This window comes from Mesoplodon densirostris, chromosome 16 (genome assembly GCF_025265405.1).
Source record: "Mesoplodon densirostris isolate mMesDen1 chromosome 16, mMesDen1 primary haplotype, whole genome shotgun sequence".
Classification (NCBI taxonomy): Eukaryota; Metazoa; Chordata; class Mammalia; order Artiodactyla; family Ziphiidae; genus Mesoplodon; species Mesoplodon densirostris.
In genome coordinates, this window is record NC_082676.1 from 13,803,023 (window position 1) to 13,828,832 (window position 25,810).

The following is a 25,810-nucleotide window of genomic DNA, read 5'->3' on the forward strand; positions in this document are numbered from 1 at the left end:
GTTCGATCCCTGGTCGATGAACTAAGATCCCACTTGCCGCAAGGCAACGAAGCCCACGTGCTGCAACTACTGAGCTCGTGCACCTCAATGAGAGAGCCGTGTGCCACAAACTACAGATCCCATGCACCCTGGAGCTCACGCGCCACAATCAGAGAGAGAAAATCCACACGCCACAACTAGAGAGAGAAGCCCACGTGCCACAACGAAGAGCCTGCACCGCCATGTCTCAACGAAGATCCCGAGTGCCGCAACTAAGACCCGACACAGACCAAAAACAAAAAAAAATTCTAGCGGCAGTTAAAGCTTCTCGGTCCTCATGTAACCCTCACTTCCTCCCCGAGCCAGGTCAGACACGGCTCCTCGGTCAGGCTCACAGGTGGCTGGTACCCCCAGGTGTACATCATCACTGCTCTGTGTTTCTCAACCACCCTTTAAAAAGTTCTGTGCAGTGTTTGCCACACTGAAATGTAATTCTTTTTATACACATTTGTCTCCCCAACAAAGCCTGAGAATCCTGAGGATCTTTCCCATTTATCATTAAACACACAGAGTTAACGCAAGTGCCCCCAAACACACATCCTATAATGAAAAGATCCACTACAAAATATATGTTTCAAAAAAATACAGATTTGTAAATGGCGTATTTTCATAAGGCTAAATAGGTAACTAGGAATAGGAGATGATGTTGTTGGGATATTCACAGACTTACCAGTGTAAACAGGTTTTGTTTAACACAAAAAAAGCTTGCCGGGCCTCCCTGGTGGCGCAAGTGGTTGAGAGTCCGCCTGCCAATGCAGGGGATACGGGTTCGTGCCCCGGTCTGGGAGGATCCCATATGCCGCGGAGCGGCTGGGCCCGTGAGCCATGGCCGCTGAGCCTGCGCGTCCGGAGCCTGTGCTCCGCAACGGGGGAGGCCACAACAGTGAGAGGCCCGCATACCGCAAAAAAAAAAAAAAAAAAAAGCTTGCCTCCTCAGAGTATACACTGGTTGTCTAGGTAGTAGAAAGAGGTAATTATAAAAATGAGGATTCAACTATGCAAAAAGCAGCATTTTAAAAACTGTATAGTAGTTTTACTGGATCATTTCTATGGTTGCCTAAAATTTGGCATCTTTATACAACAGTAAGTTGCTGGAAGTTCTATCACAATTATAAAGTATAATTTCTAAATTTAATGCTGGTATCCATGAATGTAGTGCTGTACATAAAGAAGAGAAAAGATACACATATAGGCACTGTTGTCCATGGCTTCATGGATATATGCGAGCACACATGCACGCAGACACACACACAAACATTTCTACTTCCACAGTACGGCTACCTACTTGATTTACAAGCTCAGGAATGCCAAGAGCTCTGTCAATTTCTTCCAGGCCTGTGGCATCTGTGTTGCTCAAGAGTGTGTGCAGCTGGTCCAACAATGCTCTTTCATCACTCTGGCCTTCAAGGTTCGAAGGTGGCCCAAGGAGATCATCCAGGGAATTCCTAAGAAGTGGCCTAAAAAGAGACTTAGATTCAATTTCAATGGTGCTTTTCCTCTTAAAAAAAAAAAAAAAAAAAAGATCAAAGTAACCCCGCACAGTATTTTTAATATGCAATAACTCAAATAATACAAGTGTAAATAATTAACAGAGTAGCAGAAAAGAACAAACGGCATCAATTTAAATTTAAGACCCGCAATTTTAAACCTCACCAGGTCATCTTCGACCACCATATCTAGATTACAACTCCCAATTCCACCACCAAAATGTAATTGCTAGATCCCTTGACATTTAGAGGATAGCAGAGATTTGGGAAAGGAGATTGGAGGGATGAAGAGGGTGGTGTTTTCAAGACCCTACAAGAACAGAAGTGGTAGTAGTTAGGATATTGCAGGCTGGAGAAATCAACAAAAGAATGGGAAAAAAGGTAGAAATGCTGAACTGAGCCCAGGGTTCTACCAAAATAACTTTGTTTCATACACAGCCCACAGAGCTCATGTATCGACAAGTATAATACAAACCCCATACAAGTGTAACACAAACCCCACAGCAATGCCACAGTTCTCCAACACATTACAGGGGCATGGAGCTAGACATTTATCCAGTCTCAGAAAAATTCTGTGATGAAACTATTTGTTCTCTACTGGGTAGAGAAGCACTCAAGTTAATAAGCTCATGTAGTTACACTTCTGTCTACTCAACAGATCAATTCATTTTTCTTTGCTTAATTTATTGTAGAACTCAAGTCAGAGCTGACAGTGACAGGTAGCCTCTTTCATGCCAATGAGTTACTGACCAAACTTAAAAAATGAAATAGACATAACCCACAATCTTTCTTTCACAAAAATAAAAGCGTGCTATATTTCACTTTCACCTTCATCCCTGAAACGTTTTAAATAATTTTAGAAAAGAATTATCCAATCCTAAAAAATGAACTTTCCAGAAAACTGAGGCTCACCCTCTGCGCACCATTTATCTTGTCAAACTAGTGCTAATTTATCCCTCTCCTCATGGAGGAGGATTGTTACATTATGAGAGACGATTATGGCACATGGAGGCTCCCAGGTGTGACCACTCAACAGTCCCGACCGCTGAGAGATACAGTCCTGTCTCCTCCCTCTCCCATGAACGCACGCTGTCTCAGACTCAGCCTCGCTTTTACACACAGACGGCAATGAGTACCTCAATTACAGAGAGTTTTTCTCACTCTCTTTCAGGTTTGTTCCTGTGCTCTCACCCTTTTCTAGATAATCCAATGCTTACATTTTCCACAGGGTCACTTAATAAAGCCCCACCTATTTTGAGTCCCATGAGGGCCTTGTTCCATGGACAACATGCCATCTGGCCAGGAACCAGGTTGGTTCGATGGTGCTGCTTGGCCATAAGGGCTGACCCCCATCCCCATGGGAATCTCACCGGGCCCTGGGGGAACAAAAAGAAAGGATAAATTTTCAAATAAGCCAAAGGCAAAAGTTAGCCTAAAGCATCTAATTTTCTTTTCTTATGAAGGGAATGCTTACGCATCTGAAGCATCTGCTGCTGTTGCTGCTGCTGATGATGATGCTGCTGCAACATTGGTCTCACACCTGGGATGCTACTGGACCGAAGAGGCATGGCGGGCATTGAGCCACCCATGGCAGGCCTGGGTAAAGAAGCATTATAATCCGTTCCTGGTCTCCCCATAGAGTTTGAATTCATAGGTTCCATTCGGCTGGCCTTTGAGTTTGGTAAGCCCCAGTCTCCCGAGGAAGGAGTCTGATTCACAGTCACATTTCTGTTTGGTCCACCTAAAACAGAAATTAGGTATTTTCCATATAAGAATGAAATTCTTCTTATATCATACAGGTACAGTCATTAGACACATGAGCCTTGACAAAAAAGTGCTTTGTCATTCTAAAAATAGGGCTGGCCAACTATTAAGACATTTCTGATAGGCCACCACAGGCATACCTTCACTGTATTGTGCTTCAGAGACACTGCGTTTTTTTACAAATTGAAGGTTTGTGGCAACCCTATGTTGTCGGATGGTGGTTAGCATATTTTAGCAATAAAGTGTTTTTAAATTAAGGTACGTATATTTGTTTTTAGACATAATGCTATTGCACACTTAATACAGAATAGTGTAAACCTACCTTTTATATGCACTGGGAAACCAAAAAATTAACGTGACTCGCTTTATTGTGATATTTACTTCATTGCGGTGGTCTGAAACAGAACCTGCAATACTGCTGAGGTATGCCTGTATTGCTATGTATTCATTACAGATTAGAAAATGTCTTGCGAGACTTCCCTGGGGCACAGGTTCAATCCCTGGTAGGAGAACTAAGATCCCACACGCCCCACAGCACGGCCAAAGAAAGAAAAAAAGAAGAAAATGTCTTGGACTGAAAGTCTCCTTGAGAGTTTAAATCACCAAGACACAGAATAAATGAAGAATACTCATGAAAGAAACATGCTACTGTTATTCAAAATCCTGTTAATTCCAATTAAGTATTTTAAATTTGCTTTTCCCAAAAGAAATTTTTAATCATTAATATTCATTAGAAATAACATATCAGGGACTTCCCTGGTAGCGCAGTGGTTGGGAATCCTCCTGCCAATGCAGGGGACGCGGGTTCAAGCCCTGGTCCGGGAAGATCCCATGTGCCATGGAGCAACTATGCCCATGCGCCACAACTACTGAGCCTGCCCTCTAGAGCCCGGGAGCCACAACTACTGAGTCCACATGCCACAGCTACTGAAGCCCACGCGCCTACAGCCCGTGCTCCGCAACAATAGAAGCCACATCAATAAGAAGCCCACGCGCCGCAAAGAAGAGTAGCCCCCGCTCGCTGCAACTAGAGAAAGCCCACGCACAGCAATGAAGACCCAAGGCAGCCAAAAATAAATAAATAAAATGTAAAATAAAATTTAAATAAAAAAGAAATAACATACCCACGTTTGAGCCATAATGTTCCTGACTATCCATCATTCTTGGATTGCCACCCAACATGGGTTGCTTTGGTAACATGGGGAAAGCACCAATATTCTTTACTGGAGGGCTTGAGCCAACGGAAACAGGGCTGTCTAGAGACACTGCTCGGTTATATGGAGGACGAACAGACTGCACAGACTGTGGACTCCTCAAACCTGTCATAAAACATAAAAACACAATACATAAATATCCTCTGATGATTCAGTACATAAATAATCAAGTGCAAGACATAAATACCACCCACCCAAGAATGTCTTTCTTACCAAAATAAACACTGTCTTCCTTTACAAAATAAATAACTAAGCCCCCCAAAAAAAGAAAAAGAAAGAAAAAGCCTTGTATTCCAAATAAAGTAAAAAAACAAGAGTCTCGGTGTTGGCTGAAGTATTAGGCACTGTTCTCTAGCCTGATATGGTCATTCATATTCTGCTTCGCTTAATAGTAAAAATTCTACCAATGTTTCAAACTCCTGGAAGTTCTTTAACATGCATATTTAAAGTTTAAAATTTTACAACTAAATGTAACCAGATAAGTTGCCTTCTAATCAAGCAAGGAATAAAACAAAATTTCCTCCTAACATTTTTCTTTTTGTTTTTTCTAACCTATTTGATTGATCTAACTTTCCATTTCAGTTTCGGAAATAGTGCCACTAAAAATGAATAACCACCTTTCCAGATAATTGTGGATTATTCTTTTTCAATTGATACATATAATATATCCTTGTTAAACTGATGAATCAAGAAACACTCAGCTATAGGAGAGAGGTTGGGTCAGAACCAGCAAACACCAAAGTAAGTCAGTGCCAAAGGACAGGTTTTGATTTGCTTTTTAATCCAATTCTCTGTGCCTAAGACAAATAAAGGTACTAGTAGGTACAGAGTACCTACTACTTCACCTGCAGCAACCAGAGAAGAACATTTTCCTATAAGCCCTGTGATTACTAGCATCATATTAGTTAGAAATGGGAAACTGTCCAAAAAGCTTTTAAAATCACCTACATATAAATTAGTAAGAGAAACTAAGGTGGAGTACACATTTTAAAGTTGGATCCTAGTTTTAATTAAGAGTACATACAGGTGTGCAGAAAAGTTCAAAGGCAGCAAGAATAAAATCTAGTTCTTTCTTACCCAGAGAATTAGTTCCTTGAAACATTTGTTGCTTCGTTACCAGATTACTACCACTTGTGGATATGGAATTATTGTAGAAGTCAGAATTAGTCAGATCACCAAGAATAGCATCTAGATTATCCAAGTCTCCAGATCCCTGAAAATAATTTTTTTAATTAACCTGTGTACATTACTAGATACATAGGTATAAAACGTACTCATCAGAGGAAAAGAGATGAAATGGGAACAAGTAAAACACAACAGTTACCTGAAATGTAACTAAGTTACACCCAACTTAGAGGCTAGCTAGCTGATTATGACCCCTATCCCTACACTACTTCCTTGAAAGTAAAAACAGTTGAAAATACTGACATAAATCCGTGGGTTTAGAGGTGCTTTCAAAGGGGCATTTTTAAATTTACCCTATATGTTTAATTCTCAAACTGCAGGATATTTTCCAGCAAACATTAGTCAGAATCATGAGCTGACAAGAGACGTCTGCCTCTACACATACTTCTGAAAACATGTATGATTAATAATAAATTTTTTTTTAATTTTTAATAAAAATAAGCTGATGTTCAACAAGATATTCATAGCTATGCTTTAAAAAGGGCTTTTGGTCAATACATTTGGGAAACACTAAACAAAGTTTAAACAAAGTTAAACACACATCCTAACAATAGGACTTCTGCAAGACTTTAATTTTCTCAGGTGCATATTAACGTCTTCCAGAATAGTGTTCCTCGAGAGGACTCTGGGAAATGCTTGTATAGAATGTGATCATGTATATGAAACTTGATCTTAGGTAAAAATCAAAATTCTGTTGCCTAATACAAAAGGTTTTTCCCATTTCTACCATACACTTAATGACCCAATGTGCTCATTCCAATAAAAAAACTTCCAAGAAAGATTTCAAATTGCCTACTAATGAGGTACAGTCACATTTGAAAGCATACATATCTGATTACTTCTACACTGCATCATAATTATACACTTTACTGATGCTCAGAAGAGCTACCGAAAAAGTGACAGCTCCAGGTTAACTTCCATTAAATAAACCTACAACAGAAAGTAAGAATTTGTGTGTACATTGTCTTTCTAACACAGAAATGCAATGCTGAAATACAACGCCTAAGCTGGAGTATACAGAAGACAAGTTACCTCTTCATTTGTTTCTGTCTTAATTTTGGCGTCCTTCCCTTGACTTGAGCTCGGGATGGTGGAGCTGCCGCACTGGCTCACTTTACTGTCTACGCCGCCTTCCACTTTGGGCTGTAGCTCTTTGGAGAGCGTGTCACTAGGATCATCCCTGTCCAGCAGGTACCTAAGCAGAGCATTGTTTTCCTTTCTCTTAGGGCTTAGCTGCTCCTGCTTGACGTTTCCTTCTACACAAGACGGTGTACTGCTAGTGTCTTTCCCAGTGGCTTCGGCGGTAATCTTGGCTACCTCAGCCGGTGAATTCCCATTCTGCAGCAACTTGTGCAAAATCCGGTGCTTCTCTTGCAGCAGTGACCCGTGCATATTGGATGTGGAGGATACTCCTCCAGACGTCGAGGAGGAGACCCCAGAGGGGCTGGTGGCACTAATGGAAGAGTCTTTACAACTTGAATCCAGGGGCGAGCTGGTCAAGGAGCAATGACCCCGGTCCTCAGAAGAACAGGTAAGTAACTGCAGTAATTTTTTGTGACCTTTGCTTTCCAGAGGACCCCGCTGATTCTCTGGTCCTTCCACATTGCTCTCCTTACTTTCTTTGTCATTGAGGTGATCTCTGCTATTTGACTGACACATTGAACTCTCCACTGGATTCTGGTCGCAATACAAGCCTAGGGGACTCTTGGAATCTTGACTGTTCACTTTACTTGGTTGACTTACATTCATATTGGGAGAGTTATCCAATTTGGGACCTGGTGAAGACAGAGTAGATAAAAGAGAAGTCCCTACTCCCTCACTGATAGCTTGAAGGGCACTGAGAGAGCTGCTAGAAAAGCTGTGACTCCCAGTATTGCCAGAAGATCCCATGGGAGAGTGCACACCTGGATTCGGAGAAAAGTCAGGAAAAGAATTAGACTATCAAACGCTGTAACAAAACACTACTTAACACTTCAAAGTTTCTGTTTTAAAATGAATTAACTTTACAAGAATTACAGTGGTATGGAAAGAAAAGAATTACTGAAAAAGAAAAAAAAATAAAGAAAAGGAAATGTAACACAAATACCTGCAACAGGAGAAAACGGATGTGAGGCCATCTTTGGACTCCCACGATTACGAGGAGAAATCATAATATTCTGCTGGCTGGAGCCAAGACCAGGACTCCCATGTGGAGGGCTACTCATGTTGAGACCATAGTTGTTGTTCTGGTAGGAAGATGGTGACTGCATGCCTGGCCCAGGGTTCATTGAAGCTATGCTACCAGAAGGCCCATACCTGGCTCCACTCATCTGCCCCGTGGTGCCGGGCTCAGCCAAGCCGTAGGTCCTGCTGTTCAGCATCTGCAAGCTGGGGTTTGGCGACATGTTCATGCTGCCTACCGAACTGTTGCATCCAGCTGCTGGAGGTCTAATGCCTTGTCCAACAGTATTTGGGTTTGGTCTATACCCATTCTGTTCCCTTCAAAGAAACAGAACAATGTTTTACTAAAAAATTACAGGCATGCGGTAGAAGCCTGAATCAGATTTTTTTTTTTTTTAAGGATGAAGTAAGTGTCCCAGAAACTTAACTTCTTAGGCGCCATTCCAATGCCTAGTGACAATAACAATCTCGACACTGATCAGTTATTAATCTAATAACATACTTTTAATAAGCCACAGAATCTAAATGAGTGACACCATCAGAGCGCCACGAAGGGCCCAAAGCTATGTTAGCTGGAATCTCAGCGGGGCTTTACAAGAGTTCCCATATACCAAGGAGTTAACCTGGAGGTGCCTGCAAATTACTAAAGAGAATTAATGGGTGAATATCCTGCTCCTTCCTGTGTTGCTCATTTACCATTAGCAACAGCAATAGTAACTATTTCTTCTTGAAGTCTACCTTCAAATTTTAAATTCAATCCCTAAAAGCAATGTAATATATCATTAGAAATGAAAAGTAACAGAGGTAGTCAGATTTTACGTATTCTTTTATCCACTAGCCTTCCCATCCTCCAGCTTTCCCAGGAATTAATTACTTAATGAACAAATCCTCATTTACACATAAAAATATAACCTTAAAGAAAACATACTTCAGGAATCTAAGTGCACTTCAGCAAACCCAACCACTGCCTGCTTTTCTTCTTAATTTTTCTTCTCCCTTTTTACACTAATAATAAAGCATCTCGAGAACACTGCTGCATTTGATGAGAATACAAAGTAATCTATCATTACCTCTGAAGAAAGTGGGTTGAGACAAAGCCGTGACGATCGTTTGTTACAGGATTTCGGAAGAGTTTGCTTTTTGTTTGTGCAGTCACTATAGTGCCATCAGCCAAAGAGAATCGATACACTGGGGTTTCTGCATGGCCATGGATATAAGCTTTTGGAGAAAATATCCCATTACTAATAACTACAACTGGCAAAACAAATGCATACAGGAGAAAACGGAAAGGAAATATACAAGTCCAACATTTTCAAAATCCAGTGAAAGACTGGACCCCACCAAAATTAGGCTAACATAAGAATGCTCAAGAATCATTTTCCTACCCCACACAGACAAAAACAACTATGGTCATGTATATACTTATTGCTCTATAGCACATCAAACACAATGACAAACAAGATCCAGAATTAACCTCCAAATTCTTTACCTTCTTGATAGTGACGTTTCTGGGACCATGACTGCCCATCATTAAGACTAAAAAATCTCTGGATACACCTTCGGATTATATCTTCAAAACCAGGCCTCATGGAAGATCTCAGTGAATTTGTATCTATGTTGACAACTTTTCCTATTAAACAGAAAATTGCCACTGTGTTTAATTTCATCATTGTGCATTATCAACTGCACTGACTTTAATTATTTACTCTCATGAGCAAAAAAGGACAGACCAAAACTGAAATTCATGTTGATGTCAACAATACTCCCAGTAATTCCCATTAAATTACCCGTATTTTTGAAATGCACTTCTTTATGAAAAATGGATTTGAAGTTACAGAAAAGAAATACTGGCTTCTGATTTGAAATGCTATTTGGAGAGAAAGCCAGGTGCGTCTACATTTTTTTGTGTGTTTATTTGAGGGATTTTAAGTGTCAAATACACCCAGCTTAAATGCCCAAGGTTTTGTTGACTCTCTCCTAGGGTTGTATAAGAAACATAAGGGACTTCCCTGGTGGCACAGTGGTTAAGAATCCACCTGCCAATGCAGGGGACACGGGTTCGAGTCCTGGTCCAGGAAGATCCCACATGCCGTGAAGCAACTAAGCCCATGCGCCACAACTAGTGAGCCTGAGCTCTAAAGCCAGCGAGCCACAACTACTGAGCCCACGTGTCACAACTACTGAAGCCTACGTGCCTAGAGCCCATGCTCCGCAACAAGAGAAACCACCGCAATGGGAAGCCCACGCACCGCAAGGAAGAGGAGCCCCCGCTCGCCACAACTAGAGAAAGCCCCTGCACAACAATGAAGACCCAATGCAGCCAAAAATAAACAAAATAAAAAATTAAATTTTAAAAAATAATAATATTATAAGAAACATAGGAAATAATCCATGCAAAGTATTCGTTACAGTGTAGGCACTTAAATGATAGTGCAGGCTGTAGAAAGTTAACTTTTATAAAAATTTTCAAGATGAACAAAACATACACACACGCACAGTTTTTACCTGAAAGATCATGTCTAGTAATAAAGCTCTCAGGATTTGAAGGAAATGCTCTTTCTCCTGTGGTAATGCGGCGTGCCACACAGATCATACAGGACTGCAAATCTACAATAGAAAATTTAACCAGGTAAGGATTATACTTAATCTTTGGATGTGTCTATTCAATAGGCAAGTAAGTAAGAACATGGAATTCAGTGGGAAGAATTACAACAATGGAAATTACAAAACGACAAGTTTGGCTGCTATTGTTTGATAATCACCACAAAGCATGTGATGACTCTCACCTTCTCCTTCCTCCATCATAGCACGTGGCTGGGACAGGGCAAAGCACTGCATCGTTTCATATTTCTGGCGCATTTCAGGACTAGTGTTTATGTCTTCCAGAATGTCATGTGGCATTTTCATCAACATACGGCAATTAAATGTATGGCTTTTTTGTCGCTGGGTCTCATTTGTCCAGGTAACTCCATTAACTTTAGAAAACAAATTGAAAGGAGTTTTTTAAAAGCTGGCAATTCAGTCCATGACTATCATCAAAAATTTAAGCTATAAATCAACTATACTCCAATTAAAAAAAAAAAGAATTGGGCCTCCCTGGTGGCGCAAGTGGTTAAGAGTCCGCCTGCCGATGCAGGGGATACGGGTTCGTGCCCCGGTCTGGGAGGATCCCATATGCTGCGGAGCGGCTGGGCCCGTGAGCCATGGCCGCTGGGCCTGCGCGTCCGGAGCCTGTGCTCCGCAACGGGAGAGGCCACGGCAGTGAGAGGCCCACATACCGCAAAAAGAAAAAAAAAAAAAAAGAATTTAAGCTATACATATTTTCTCATTATACATCTTCCATAGTAATTTCTACAATAACATTTCAAAGTGGCAATATATAAAACACTGGAATAATTTCAATTTCAAATTCAACAGGTATCTCACTTCTATTTTGTAACTCACTGTATATCTTAGACCCATGAAATGTATACCAAACTCTAAATTCGTATTTGAAAATTTTGCTATCTACCACTTGCCCTGTTCTACATAAATCATCACTTGGCTTTCTAAAAGGTATATTCAATTTTCTAAGAAATGATCAAGAAAAAGAAATTTTTTTAACTTACTTAGGTGGTCCGGGGCTAAGACTCCGTGCTCCCAATGCAGGGGGCCCAGGTTCGATCCCTGGTCAGTGAACTAGATCCCACACGCCACAACTAAAGATCCCCTGTGCCACAAGGAAGATCCCGCATGCGACAGCAAAGATCCCGTGTGCCGCGACTAAGATCCAGCACAGCCAAATAAATAAATAAATTTTTTTTTTTAAAAAAAAGGAAGATACACATTAAAAGCCTACCTGTAGATTTCGGTAAGTTTTTAAGAAAATCCTTTCTGTCTTCTTCATGCAAGATATTGTAGACACTTGTGTTAACCAGGTCCTCTTGCTTATACTGCAGGTACTGGGTGACATTTTCTGACACAAATACAATGTTTCCTTCACGATTCACCACAAACAGGAAGCCATCCAATGCCTGAAGTGGGATATGTTAATACCGGCTATTATGGACTGAACTGTATCCCTTCCCCCACCAAAATTCATATATTGAAGCCTTAAACCTCAGTGTGACTGTATTTGGAGATAGGGCCTTTCAGGAGGTAATTAAGGTTAAATGAGGTCATAAGGGTAGCTCTAATCCAATAGGACTGGTGTTCTCATGAGAAGAGAGACACCAGAAATGCACACACACAGAGAAAAGGTCACGTGAAGACCCAAGGAGAAGGCAGCCATCTACAAGCCAAGGAGAGAGGTAGGTCTCAGGAGAAACCAAGCCTGCCAACACCTTGATCTTGGACTTCCAGCCTCCAGAACTGTAAGAAATAAATTTCTGTTGTTTAAGCCACACAGTCTGTGGTATTCTGTTATGGCAGCCTTAGCAGACTAAGACACCAGCCTTAGTACTAAATAGAATTTGAAAAAAAACTGTTGATTTAACAACTATGAGCCATCATTTCTATTAACATTAGCACCATCAATACAGAGCTGTATGAAAAAGACAATTTGAAAAGATGACAGTAAAGACAAAATCTGAATTAACATCCAATTTTTGAAGAATTACTTCTTCAAAGGAGTTTTTAAAAATATGAAAAATCATCATTAGTGCTTCCCATTTTTCCATTTGTTACCAAGTCAAGCTACAGGAACTATACCACTCCTTAGGGAGAATTTACAAAGAGGAACTGAACTGATCAACTAAAAAGTAGCTGGAACAAACTAATTGGAATAAAAACAGTTGATAAATGAACCTGAATAAAGGGCTTCAGGTAATGACTTAAAAAGAAACATTCTGTAAGTGCTATAGCTTAACTCAATCTACTTAAGACAACTACTTACAAAAAACACGTATTTTAAGTCTTAAAACTTCCTCCAAAATATAAAACTGTAGTGTGCCATACTGTCAATTATGCAAAAATACACAAAAAAGTCTGAGCTAAAATATGCCCAAATGCATTTTTATTGTGGGGGGGAGCAGGGCGCCACAGGACCTCATGAGTTATGTATATTTTAAATATAAGAGCATTTTATCATCATATTCAGAATACTGAGTTCTACCTCATGAAAAGAAACATTTTCTTTTTGCTCTCATATCCTAGCCAAAATTTTTTTCTTTCTTTCTTTTCTTTTTAAATCAACACAGCTTACCGTATAGCTAAAACTTTATACTTGCCTGAAGTAAAAGTGGTCCTAAGGAGTCTTTATCAATAACTCCTTGTCCTGTGGAAGATACATCAGCTTTCTGAACATCATCATCACTGGAAATAGCTTTTCCTAAAAAGACATAAGGCAATACTACAAATAGCATATATATCAGTTATAGATTAAATCCACTTCAAATTGTTCCCCGAACAGACACAAAGAGACATGCACACAGATGTGCATAAGCACATACACATTTCCTGATAAGAAAATGATGCTACGGTTTTTAAAGGTTAAAATTAAACTTCTGAGTTACCCAGGAGGACAGAAGATACTCTAAATTTTCTTTCCCTACTAAATGTACTATCCCATTGCTTCCTGAAAGGGAACTAACAGGTGACAGGGTGAGCAACGCTGGCCTTCTTCCAATTCTGGTGACTGTTTCCTAAAGAGCAAAGCTGGTCAACTCATCTGTCCATCTAGCCCCACAGAGGAGAGCCCTCAAAGAGCAGCAGTTCCCACCTAAGCAACAGGCAGTAAAAGGCAAATGTGAACACAGTTAACAAGTTCCTTCTAAAAGACTTGAGTGTTTTCTTACTTTGTATTACCTTGCTCTTTTATTTGACGTATCTGTCTTACTGTTTCCTTTAAAATTGCACATTTATCTGGTTTGACATTGAAATTGTCAATATCACTAAGATTAGCAGATATCAGTTCAGCCAATTCTTCAATATATTTACTCTCCTGTTCCCGTCTCCACTTTTCACCACTGCAGGTAAGGCTGGGAGGGGGGGAGGAAAAAAGGCCATAAATATATCTATCACAAAAGAGCTATGAGTAGAATCAGTACCTACACAACACCATTACACTCATATATAAACAAACTAAATATAGCCCATAAAGGCTACCAAAACATTGTCTTGGAGACCTAGTACAATACAGTTAAAATTCACGCAAACCTAAATTCAAGTCCACCTGTTGTTAGCCTAGTGGGCTTAGGCATTAGTCTCATTTCATCATCTGGAAAATGGGGATAAATAGTCTTTACCACGAAGAGACAATAAAATTAACAAATAATAAAAACAGCAATAGCTACTTATTAATTATGAGGTTTTATGAATTATAGGTTGTTTTTTATTTTGCAACCATCACAGTAAAATTCAAGTGATACTGACCTTGACAAATACTAAAAAAGCCATGAAGTATCACTGCATAAAATAAGAGTATTTTATTTCTATTTTTTAAACTTCTAACTTCATTCAGGAAAAGAATGATGAAACCTCACAAATGCCAAAATATCAACTTATAACATGTTCTTAAAGGGTACTAAAGAGTCTTACTTGTAATAATCTTGTCGATCTGTTCCTAACTCTTACGTCCTCTATTGAGAAATGCTTCTTACAATATCACACAGTTAGTATAATATTCTCATTTCTATCTGAATCAGCCATAAAGCCTCTATTATAACATAAGAATGTCCCCATCTCATCATTGTACTACTGTACTTACCACAAAGCAAAATCATAGTATTTAAACAAAGGCAAAAACAAACAAACAAATCTAACCAGAAAATGCAAATAAAGAAAGCTGGGGCTTCCCTGGTGGCGCAGTGGTTGGGAGTCCGCCTGCCGATGCAGGGGAAACGGGTTCGTGCCCCGGTCTGGGAAGATCCCACATGCCGCGGAGCGGCTGGGCCCGTGAGCCATGGCCGCTGGGCCTGTGCGTCCAGAGCCTGTGCTCCGCAACAGGAGAGGCCACAACAGTGAGAGGCCCACATACCGCGCAAAAAAAAAAAAAAAAGAAAGCTGCAATGTTATCTTCAAAACAAAGAAAGGCGGGGGAGGCGCCCTTGGTGAAGTATCAGGAAATAAACTGCTTACCCTTGTCCTGGAGTATCACATGGCAACTTGCGTTTTCGTGAATCAGGGGCCAGTGGATCCAAGGAGTTTTCTCCTAATCCGCTCATCGTGAATATACATCAGCAACTAAAAAAGAATAATAAGATACAAACATTATAAAATATTCATGACTCTCATAAAGGTGTCATATGCTTGAATGGCTGTATTTTGTAATTCAGAACTGCTTTCCCTAAATGGTTAGATAATTCTCAAAATTCTTTATAGTACACAACTGTTCTGAAGACCTCAAGAGTTCATATTCCAGTTTAATTATGCAGAATGTCCATCCAACCCCAGGACAAATGTTTCTCAAGACTGAGTAAAAATGTGTATATTGAATACCTCACAAAGAACAAGGCATCTTCTGCATAGTTAGTAAGAAAAAGAGACTGTCAACTCTCCAACAGATAAAATCCTAAACTTTATTTACACACAAATAAGATGTTATCTTGTCAAGTTGCTAAGAAGTCTTCAAATGATAAATATCTAAATTATTTTCAGGCTATTTTCAAGGTAGCACATTTTTTCCTTAGACCATTTCTTTAGTATCTATCATCCAATGTGTTTTTCTTCTGCTACTTCAAACTAAACTGAGATTGTATAAATAACATGTAAACTCCAATACATTCTGCTTACAAATTAGATGTACAACAATAAAACTCCAGGTGGGAGGATTCTGACAAGATCCACAGAACAACGATTATTTCAATACTAACCGATGGAAATATAATATGCCTTAGTTAACAATGCATTGATAAAGAAAATAAATGTAGGCTATTTCTTGTTGAAAAAAGAGATTTTAATACTCAGTGGCTCATAATTTTAAGACATCTACTAAGCCTTCACTTAACAAGAATTTTATTTGTCTTAAACTCTTGTTTACAAAGACAATCATTGCTATAAAGAATTCCAAGTCAACGGAGAAGTTGAAACACTCCAAACTACTTTTTCTTCATTTGTTAAAATGCATCTTGCATTCCATCTAGTCTGAGACATACATTGAAGGACATAAATTTCCACTAGGTGGCACAATACTGCCAGGATGAGAGACATAGAAATGCAAAATTTTACACAAGATCCTGATTAAACTTAAAATATGTAGCTTTGGGCCTCCCTGGTGGCGCAAGTGGTTGAGAGTCCGCCTGCCGATGCAGGGGATACGGGTTCGTGCCCCGGTCTGGGAGGATCCCATGTGCCGCGGAGCGGCTGGGCCCGTGAGCCATGGCCGCTGAGCCTGCGCGTCCGGAGCCTGTGCTCCGCAACGGGGGAGGCCACAACAGTGAGAGGCCCGCATACCGCAAAAAAAAAATAAAAATAAAAAATAAAAATAAAATATGTAGCTTTAAAAAATCAAAATCTGAAGTTTTAGATTACATTATCATCTTTCAGATGTTCCAGGTATGAATTAAACACTAACGAAATTTATTCTACCAATAATTTTGATAGTAAAATGTAAAGGCTGAAAAGCTGATACGTTTTAAGAACTTGGTGTGGTTTTTTTCTCACAACGTAAGTTAAAATAAAAGAGAAAATAACTTAAAATAACTTTCACTAATGTGACTTGCTTATTTATTTGTTTATTTATTTATTTATTTTGGCTGTGTTGGGTCTTCACTGCTGTGCACAGGCTTTCTCTGGTTGTGGCGAGCGGGGGCTACCCTTCTTCGTTGCGGTGCACCGTCGTCTCACTGCAGTGGCTTCTCTTGTTGCGGAGCACGGGCTCTAGGCGCGTGGGCTTCGGTAGTTGTGCCTTGCGGGCTCTAGAGCGCAGGCTCAGTAGCTGTGGTGCACGGGCTTAGCTGCTCCGCAGCATGTGGGATCTTCCTAGACCAGGGCTGGAACCCGTGTCCCCTGCACTGGCAGGCGGATTCTTAACCACTGCACCATCAAGGAAGCCCCCACTAATGTGGCTTAATGTCATGATTTTAAAGTGTAACCATGGGGACTTCCCTGGTGGCGCAATGGATAAGACTCTGCGCTCGCAATGCAGGGGGCCCAGGTTCCATCCCTGGTCAGGGAACTAAATCCCACATGCATGCTACAACTAAGAGTTTGCATGCCACAACTAAGGAGCCAGTGTGCTACAAACAAAGAGCCCTGGAGCCGCAACTAAGGAGCCTCCCTGCCACAACTCCAAGGAGCCCGCTTGCCACAACTAAGACCCAATGCAACCAAATAAATTTTTAAAAATAAAATAAAATTTAAAAATAAAGTGTAGGGGCTTCCCTGGTGGCGCAGTGGTTGAGAGTCCGCCTGCCGATGCAGGGGACATGGGTTTGTGCCCTGGTCCGGGAAGATCCCACATGCCGCGGAGTGGCTGGGCCCATGAGCCATGGCTGCTGAGCCTGCGCGTCCGGAGCCTGTGCTCCGTGACGGGAGAGGCCACGACAGTGAGAGGCCCGCATACAGCAAAAAATAAATTAAATAAATAAATAAATAAATAAATAAAGTGTAATCAGATCCCACAATGCCACACAATACTATATTCTTCAAAAATGACAATGTCGGGCTTCCCTGGTGGCGCAGTGGTTGAGAGTCCGCCTGCCGATGCAGGGGACGCGGGTTCGTGCCCTGGTCCGGGAAGATCCCACATGCTGCGGAGCGGCTGGGCCCATGAGCCATGGCCACTGAGCCTGCGCGGCCAAACCCAGTGCTCCGCAGCGGTAGATGCCACAACAGTGAGAGGCCCGTGTACCGCAAAAAAAAAAAAAAAAAATTATAAATAGCATGTTTTACTTGCCAAGTCTGTTGTCTACTCACTGGCGGAGCCAGACTCAAACTATATTTCTCTGGGGGGATATATTATCTAGTTTGGTAAATTATTCTTTTGAAGGTATGAAAGGTAAATGCTTAGCATATATACACTAAATCTAGACCATTTTCAATCACTGGTCAAGAATTAGGGTGGGAGAGGGGGACGGAACATGTACCAGGCCCATGAGTAGATCAATTCCACCCCTGCAAGAAGTTCAAAAGGTTAAGAAACACAGATCAGTAACTGTACAGCTTACATTTTTACATCTTAAATTACAACCCATCTAATTTGGAAAATATATGGAATTGGTAAAATCCATATTCAAATGGGAAATAATAAAGCACAAGAGTCTCCCAGTATCTCTGACTACAAGAACAGTCTATAAATATTGAGCCCCTTCTAAATTCTGATTCCTTACAATTAAAAATTATCATCATGCAGGGGATACGGGTTCGTGCCCCGGTCTGGGAAGATCCCACATGCCGCAGAGAGGCTGGGCCCGTGAGCCATGGCCGCTGGGCCTGTGCGTCCGGAGCCTGTGCTGCACAACGGGAGAGGCCACAACAGTGAGAGGCCCGCGTACAGCAAAAAAAAAAAAAAAAAAAATTATCATCTACACAGTTGAGTAGAAAAGAAATTAGGACCACGATATATACCTGCCCTAACCCTGGGCAACCTGTACTCTTATCCAATAGTGAGGTGCATACATGTATTTTTGTGTGTGTGTGTGCACATTTTTTTTCTACATCTTTATTGGAGTATAATTGCTTCACAATACCATGTTAGTTTCTGTTGCACAACAAAGCGAATCAGCCATATGCATACACATGTCCCCATATCTCTTCCCTCTTGAGCCTCCCTTCCGTCCTCCCTATCCCACCCCTCTAGGTCATCACAAAGCACCGAGCTGATCTCCCTGTGCTATGCTGCTGCTTCTCACCAGTCAACTATTTTACATTCCGTAGTGTACATACGTCGATGCTACTCTCACTTTGCGCCAGCTTCGCCCTCCCACCCGATGTCATCAAGTCCATTCTCTATGTCTACCTCTTTATTCCTGCCCTGCAACTAGGTTCCTGCCCTGCAACTAGGTTCATCAGTACCATTTTTTTAAAAGATTCTATATATATATGCGTTAGCATACAGTATTTGTTTTTCTTTCTGACTTACTTCACTCTGTATGACAGACTCTAGGTCCATCCACCTCACTACAAATAACTCAATTTCATTTCTTTTTAAGGCTGAGTAATATTCCATTGTATATATGTACCACATCTTCTTTATCCACTCATCTGTCGATGGACATTTAGGCTGGTTCCATGTCCTGGCTATTGTAAATGGTGCTGCAATGAACACTGTGGTGCATGTCTCTTTCTGAATTATGGTTTTCTCAGGGTATATGCCCAATACTGGGATTGCTGGGTCGTATGGTAGTTCTATTTTCAGTTTTTTAAGGAACCTCCATACTGTTCTCCATAGTGGTTGTATCAATTTACATTCCCAACAACAGTGTAGGAGGGTTCCCTTTTCACCACACCCTTTCCAGCATTTATTGTTTCTAGCTCTTTTGATAATGGCCATTCTGACCAGTGTGAAGCGATACCTCACTGTAGTTTTAATTTGCATTGCTAATGAAGAGATGTCCCCCAACTGATTGTTAAACTGGAGATACACCTCAACCACACTTCCAGGTGAATCCGATCCAAAGACCCAAAATGTATTCTATCCTTCAATGTGAACTCGACTGTCTAGATCCTTGAGCCATTTTTACAATTATTTTCCTTGTATAAAATGTTTCTACTTAAAAGTTCTATGCTATACTACTTAAATATATTAATATGACAATGCACACTTTAAGATTACATTTAAGCAACATATTCTATACAACTACTTTAATACAGAATAATAGCAATTTACAATAAATTCAATGCTCTCAAAATATAATGCTACCTATTTCTGTATTATTTGGAAGAGTCGTAAGCAGATTCATGATAAATCAGATTTAAAATGAGCAAGGATCTTACAGTACAGCAATTGGATAAAATTTCTCTATAAATACTATAGGGCTTTCTACATAAAACAATCATGCTGTGGTACAGGTTTAAGCTTAGACGTGCACAGAATACAATAAACTGCTAGAAAATGAACACTCTTTAACTCTAAAAGCAACAAAGAATTATATCCGCCAGCTCAAAAGCCATGAAAATGATGATATGTGGCTTAGCAGCATTAACTAGCTTTCCCTTTGGTTATTCACAGTTAAGACAGGATGGGAAATCTTGATTATGTACAACAAACTAGCCAGATGGACAAAGATACAGGAAGTACTCCCTGTCCAAAAGGAAGAGATATCAATCAACAATGCTAGTGTCCATGAGGTGAGCAAGAAGTTATTGGCAGGGGGGCGGGGGGGGACCCTAAGAAAAGCCATGTGGGGCTTCCCTGGTGGCGCAGTGGTTGAGAGTCCCCCTGCCGATGCAGGGGACACGGGTTCGTGCCTCGATCCGGGAAGATCCCACATGCTGTAGAGCGGCTGGGCCCATGAGTCATGGCCGCTGAGCCTGCACGTCCAGAGCCTGTGCTCCGCAACGGGAGAGGCCACAACAGGGAGAGGCCCGCGTACCGCAAAAAAAAAAAAAAAAAAAAAAAAGAAAAGCCATGCCATGCCAAAATGGGGAGGAGATAAGTTACCCAGTAAATCTCAAATGGCCTGAAGACCAACTAAAATATTTTATTTTCCTAAATTAATAAGGGAGAGGGAAGGGGACAGATAACTTTTGTGGCAGTACAGTGCTGGGCATATCACATATTCTGTATAATTTCTCACGACTCTCCAATGTATTACTCTCATTTTACAGATAAATAAGTATCTAGATCACACACAGATACTAGATGGCAGAGCTGGGATTATATTATTTTCAGACTTTATAACCAACAAAATATGTACCAAATGTTCCTTGGGCATTTTATCCACCCCCCCCCCAAAAAAATAAATAAACCACGTATACTGTTGAGTCACACCATTTTCAACCAATTAACCAGAAAATTTCTCAGCTCATCAGTTAGAACACTGAGAAGTTGTTACATGCAGGGTTTAGGGGCATGTAGTGTTAGGGTCAGAGGCAAGGAGGTGCTCCAGCTCAGCAGGTACTAATGCTGCTATTCCCCTCAAGCTCCTAAAAACCAACCATTACTCTACAGGTCACCAGATAAATGGCCCTTTGAGGTGGTCTACTATTAACCATGACCTTTATTTCCAATTGAAACCAACAGTTAGTGGCTTACATGGCAAGAAGGAAACTTAGATCAGAAAAACATGAACTATACCCAAAATAATCTGTCAAATATTTTCATTCTTGGGTTTTCTAAGATTAAATGCTGGAGCCAAGAACTTTTGAATATCCCACCAGTAATTCAGTTTATTCATCAGTCTTGTTTGCCTGATTTATACAAGGTATGATTAAATACGCCAATTAGGGACTATTTCTGGGTGTCTCCTGAGAATCCCAGTAACTTAAGGAAATTTTCATACAACTGTGGATTTGAACTGATTTACCAAAAACTGCTTGAAGCATTATGTAAAATCAGAGGCTGATCAAAGCCAATTAGAAAAAAAATTACCCTCGGGAAAGATTTATGAGACATCCATACATAAACGAACTACCCAAAATACAAGTTGCAAATTGATGCTCTTACTCAAAAGACAATTTTAGTATATAGTCATCACCAGTTAGGCTTAATCCTACAAGAGTATATTTTCCAAAATATAAAATGAGAGGTTTATTTCAATCTTCTGTGCAGCTCCAAGAGAACCAGCACCATGGAGCAAAGAAAGGAAACAAAATAGAACCTGTGTGTGTTTAGGGGACAAGAAGAGGCAGGGGAAGAGAAAAGTCCATGAACATGGAGCCACTATGGACATTTCCTCACCAACCAGATGACTCTTCCAGTGAGTATCTCCTACCTTTATGTTTTAATTCAACCCTGGTATAGAGGATAAGAACTGAAAGGAAACAAGGCCGGGGGCAGGGGGGTAGTTTCAAATAAAAGTTAACTTGCAATATCCTTTTGTTGTATTGCTGATAACCTGTCATGTTTAGTAGGATAAAGTATGAACCACCTAATGCAATCCAGTTTTTAAATTTAATTCCATTTCCGTTCAAACATTTGCACGCCCAGACCATTTGAGGACCAGGAAAGAGAGATAAATGACACCACACATTGCTAGAACTCTCAGGCAAGCAGAAGAGAGGAACATACAATTATAACAGCATTATTTGGTAAGTGTTAAAATGAAGGCACAGCTGATAGGAAACCTACCAGCATACAGTTTTTTAAAAACAGAGAAAATGCATATAAACAGTATCTACAATAAACTACCTTGGTGTAGACATATGCCAGAAAACAGTGTAAATCTCAGGTCCTGGTCATTCTTTTCCTCTATCTTTAGTTAATAATGTCTGCAAATTTGGAAAAGGGCTAGCAGGGAGCAATAAAATATCTTATTTTTAATACATAAGTTGAGCTGAGAAGCATCCAAACGTGAATTAACAGCTATTTCATCCACAAGGTTTCATTCTCTCTTCTCTTGTTGTAGGTCTTGCCTTTTCATTCTCAGTCAACAGGATGACCCCAAAGCCCCTTTACATTTATGCTCCGGTTTAAGCCTGATGACACCACTGAACTCAAACACAAACTCCCCAGAGGTTCTAGTACCAGAACTGGGCATACCAGTTAGCCGAGGCAAGTGTTAGCTACAACTGGAAGCTTGTCGCCAAGAGACTTCTCAACCTCTACATGAGCAACAGAGTTGAAGTTCACAAATACACACTGTGCAGAGGGAGTTAAGCAAGCCATTCCGCTGAAATCAAATCACCCTCTCCTGACAGCATACTAACTAGCTGGGTAATTCTTTAGCTGTTTTAAAGGTTACAGTGACTCTTACAATGTAACACGCTGAATCTCTCTCATTCACAGGAAGAGACCTAAACCCCAAATTCCTAAACCTCATTTTGGCTTCATTCCTGAACAACATGCTATCTAGTTGTACTTCTTCCTCACCACCACCTCCACTACCCAAGTGGCTTGTGCTAAAAGAGATTTTGACAAAAGACATTCATGGAAACATTTCCTATTTGCATGTAACCTTAAGTCATTTATTTCTTCTTAGATCTCCCCTTCATCCCGCTTTTACCTGGAACACTAGAATACCCAGTCACCCTTCAAGATCAAACTCGGCTGTCACCTCTGGTGAGACCATTCCCAACTCTCCAATTAGAAAAAGTTGTCCCTTCTTTATCCTAATGCATTTTCCATAGTTTATTACAACATTTTACACACTACACTCTACTCTTGTACACTTTTCTGTTTCTACTTTCTACGCTATAAGCTCTAAACCATAATAAAAACTTGTAAGAGACTTTCATTACAAACTCCTTCCTCTCTCTTTTCACTCCTACTACCAGCATTCCCCTTGTTCCTTTTCCCAACTCCAGTTCTCCTTTTCCTTCCCATCCCATTAGATGTACTTTTGACCAACTACAATATTCCTAAAATATAGAGAAGATTGGGAGGAAGGGGCTAAATACCTTGTAGAACAGTTCTGCTTCCTTCTGACATGTCATTTTTCACTTGGATATTCCCATTCCAAAAAATATGGTGGCTTCAAGGTATCTATCAAAATAAAACTCAAGGGTTTGAATCCTTCACGGCTGATGTACTATGATACAATAAAAAAGACAACGGGGCTTTGTTAGAATCAAACTTGTCACCTATAAAAAGCTTATCACCTGTAAAAACTGGGAATAATCACATCTCACCTATTCTTATGCTTATTGTGAGAATGAAAAGCAATACAAAGCAAGCAACTGGAACAGGGAATAATGGTGATCCCTGAGGTACACGATACCAAGAACAAAGATGTATGTTCACAGCAACATCAATTTTGCTCTCATTTGAAAAACAAAGTTACAAATATACAACAAATTAAAAAGCTTCAGACAAATAAATTAGCCAGAACTATTCAGGCTATCTTCAGCATACAGAGAGCTGACTGGAATTTAAAACATTTTCCCACTGAAACAGTGTGGTGAGTGGCAGTTAGTAGCTAACATAAAGCCATGAAAATAGAATAAAACTATTGTCATAGATGTCTGTGTCCTTAAGATAAACAGGTATAATTACAGAATAAGTTGGCACCTTTTAGAAGATCCTGAAGAGGTTATCCAAGTACTTTCAAAGGTGCTAGGTAAAACAAACAGTGCTGGTTCTTTTTTATATCTTTTTTTATTTCTGGATTTGTGGTTTAATTTTTCTTGGACAGACGTAAATATCTCTACATCAAAAGTATTATTTATACCTAAGGTTGTCCCTTGGCACATAATGAAAACATAAGCAGGAAAGGGAGAGAGGGAGGGAGGGAGGGAGGGAGGGAGGGAGGGAGGGGAGAGAAAGTGTTCAAACCCCTTGAGGTAAGTGGTAAAGCTCTGGATTAAGATAAGCAGTGGGGAGTTAGGAGTATGTGCACAGAGCAGAAATAAAATCTGATATAAATTTAATTAATAAGCAATAAAGATACAAACGAGAAATGATCACAGCATGTGCCCCATTCTCTCCTAATCCATTATTTCTATCTGCCTCAGAGAAAAAAGAAATTTTAAGAAATGTTAAAACTAAAGAGCTGAATGCCATTAGCCACCTGGTAACCAAATGACAGAGCTGCAAAGCTGCTCTAGGAAGGAGCACTAACCAAGTAATGAATGATACAGGGAATGGTAACCATGGGTCAACTACAAGACAGGTATTCCTAAAATGGAGTGCCTGCAGAGTAAAAAGCTTTAAGTAACAAGACACCTCCCCTACAGTACTGAAGTTAGCCCTGTCGACCAATATCAAAAGCATAAAGCTACACTAACGTCTCAAAAATTGACAATGTAGAAATATAAAGCTGATGAAGCACTTTGAATTAATTTTTCAAAGAAAAGGTACTGAAGGTGGAAAAAGAGAGAAAAAGATATATCAAAGGAAAAACACATCTTAGCTAGATTTCCTTCTCTAAAAGCAAAGAGGCTGAGGCAGATCTCATACGCTAGCAACACGGCATGGCAAGTCTGACTCATGAGGCTTCCTGAACGGGTCATCGTGCAGACTGCAGGCTAGTCTGTGCTCAGTCCTCGATGTTTCCATTGTCTTTTTTCTTTTTCTGACCTCACAGCTTGTTACCCTTCGATAATTATAATTCCACTCCTAGCCTAAATAACCTTAAATTCAAAAGAATCCTTTTTTAAAAATAATGCTTCCATATCCCTAGAAGTTATGTCTGATGACAGAAGCTATCTCTTCAAATAAATCTCCAAAAGTCATTACTGACTTCAGGATGACAATAATACAAATAGCAAATGAGAGCATATATATCAAAGTCCATAAAGATAATAAGAATGCACTCCTGGGCTTCCCTGGTGGCACAGTGGTTGAGAGTCCGCCTGCCGATGCAGGGGACACGGGTTCGTGCCCCGGTCCGGGAAGATCCCACATGCCGGGGAGCAGCTAGGCCCATGAGCCACGGCCGCTGAGCCTGCGCTCCTCAATGGAGAGGCCACAACAGTGAGAGGCCCGCGTACCGCAAAAAAAAAAAAAAAAAAAAAAGAATGTACTCCTAACATCAAGGTTGAAAAGTATCAAAGTCTAAATTTAACTTCAACTGCCTCCCTATTCCCCTCCAAAATATAGCTACTATACTACGTGGAGCTAAAAATCTTGTAATGATTGTTCAAGGGAAGAAATCTGCAGCAAGCGAGACTATAAACTACTGAGGAACAGGATGAAAAGATCATCATGCAAATAATCTAAAATAAAACCTAGCGTGTTTTTTTTTTCTTTCTGTTCAAAGGTCAGTTCCATGACTCATGACTTTAAAAAGCTTCTCTGTATACCTCACAAACCTGCCTGTGCATGTGGAGTAAATAAAGCTGGGGGCACCTCATTATCGTAAGAGAACACTTGAGGCAAAAATTTAATTATGAACTCTTATAAAAACCATTCATACAACTAAACTGGTTAAAACCAAAACCCAGGGAATGTAAACTGATACAGCCACTATGGAGAAGAGTATGGAGGTTCCTTAAAAAACTAAC

General features: G+C 40.3%; 1 protein-coding gene across 5 annotated transcripts in view; it reads right to left on the reverse strand.

Moving 5' to 3' along the window:
• The window catches only part of NCOA3 (nuclear receptor coactivator 3), a 123,808-nt gene that overhangs the window by 14,386 nt on the left and 83,612 nt on the right, over positions 1–25,810 (reverse strand). For 3 of the 5 annotated variants that reach the window (XM_060120004.1, XM_060120005.1, XM_060120002.1), the window contains 15 exons: positions 14,906–15,010; positions 13,634–13,806; positions 13,057–13,157; positions 11,688–11,862; positions 10,636–10,824; positions 10,355–10,456; positions 9,339–9,479; positions 8,920–9,067; positions 7,776–8,167; positions 6,722–7,593; positions 5,582–5,717; positions 4,415–4,609; positions 3,001–3,267; positions 2,776–2,902; positions 1,325–1,496 (listed from right to left, as the gene is read on the reverse strand). In XM_060120004.1, the coding sequence (XP_059975987.1) occupies positions 1,325–1,496; positions 2,776–2,902; positions 3,001–3,267; positions 4,415–4,609; positions 5,582–5,717; positions 6,722–7,593; positions 7,776–8,167; positions 8,920–9,067; positions 9,339–9,479; positions 10,355–10,456; positions 10,636–10,824; positions 11,688–11,862; positions 13,057–13,157; positions 13,634–13,806; positions 14,906–14,991 (3,276 nt within the window). In that variant the 5' untranslated portion in view covers positions 14,992–15,010. Of the gene's footprint in view, positions 1–1,324; positions 1,497–2,775; positions 2,903–3,000; positions 3,268–4,414; positions 4,610–5,581; positions 5,718–6,721; positions 7,594–7,775; positions 8,168–8,919; positions 9,068–9,338; positions 9,480–10,354; positions 10,457–10,635; positions 10,825–11,687; positions 11,863–13,056; positions 13,158–13,633; positions 13,807–14,905; positions 15,011–23,266; positions 23,352–25,810 lie in introns of all 5 variants that reach the window. The other 2 variants (XM_060120003.1, XM_060120006.1) reach the window with 2 other exon arrangements.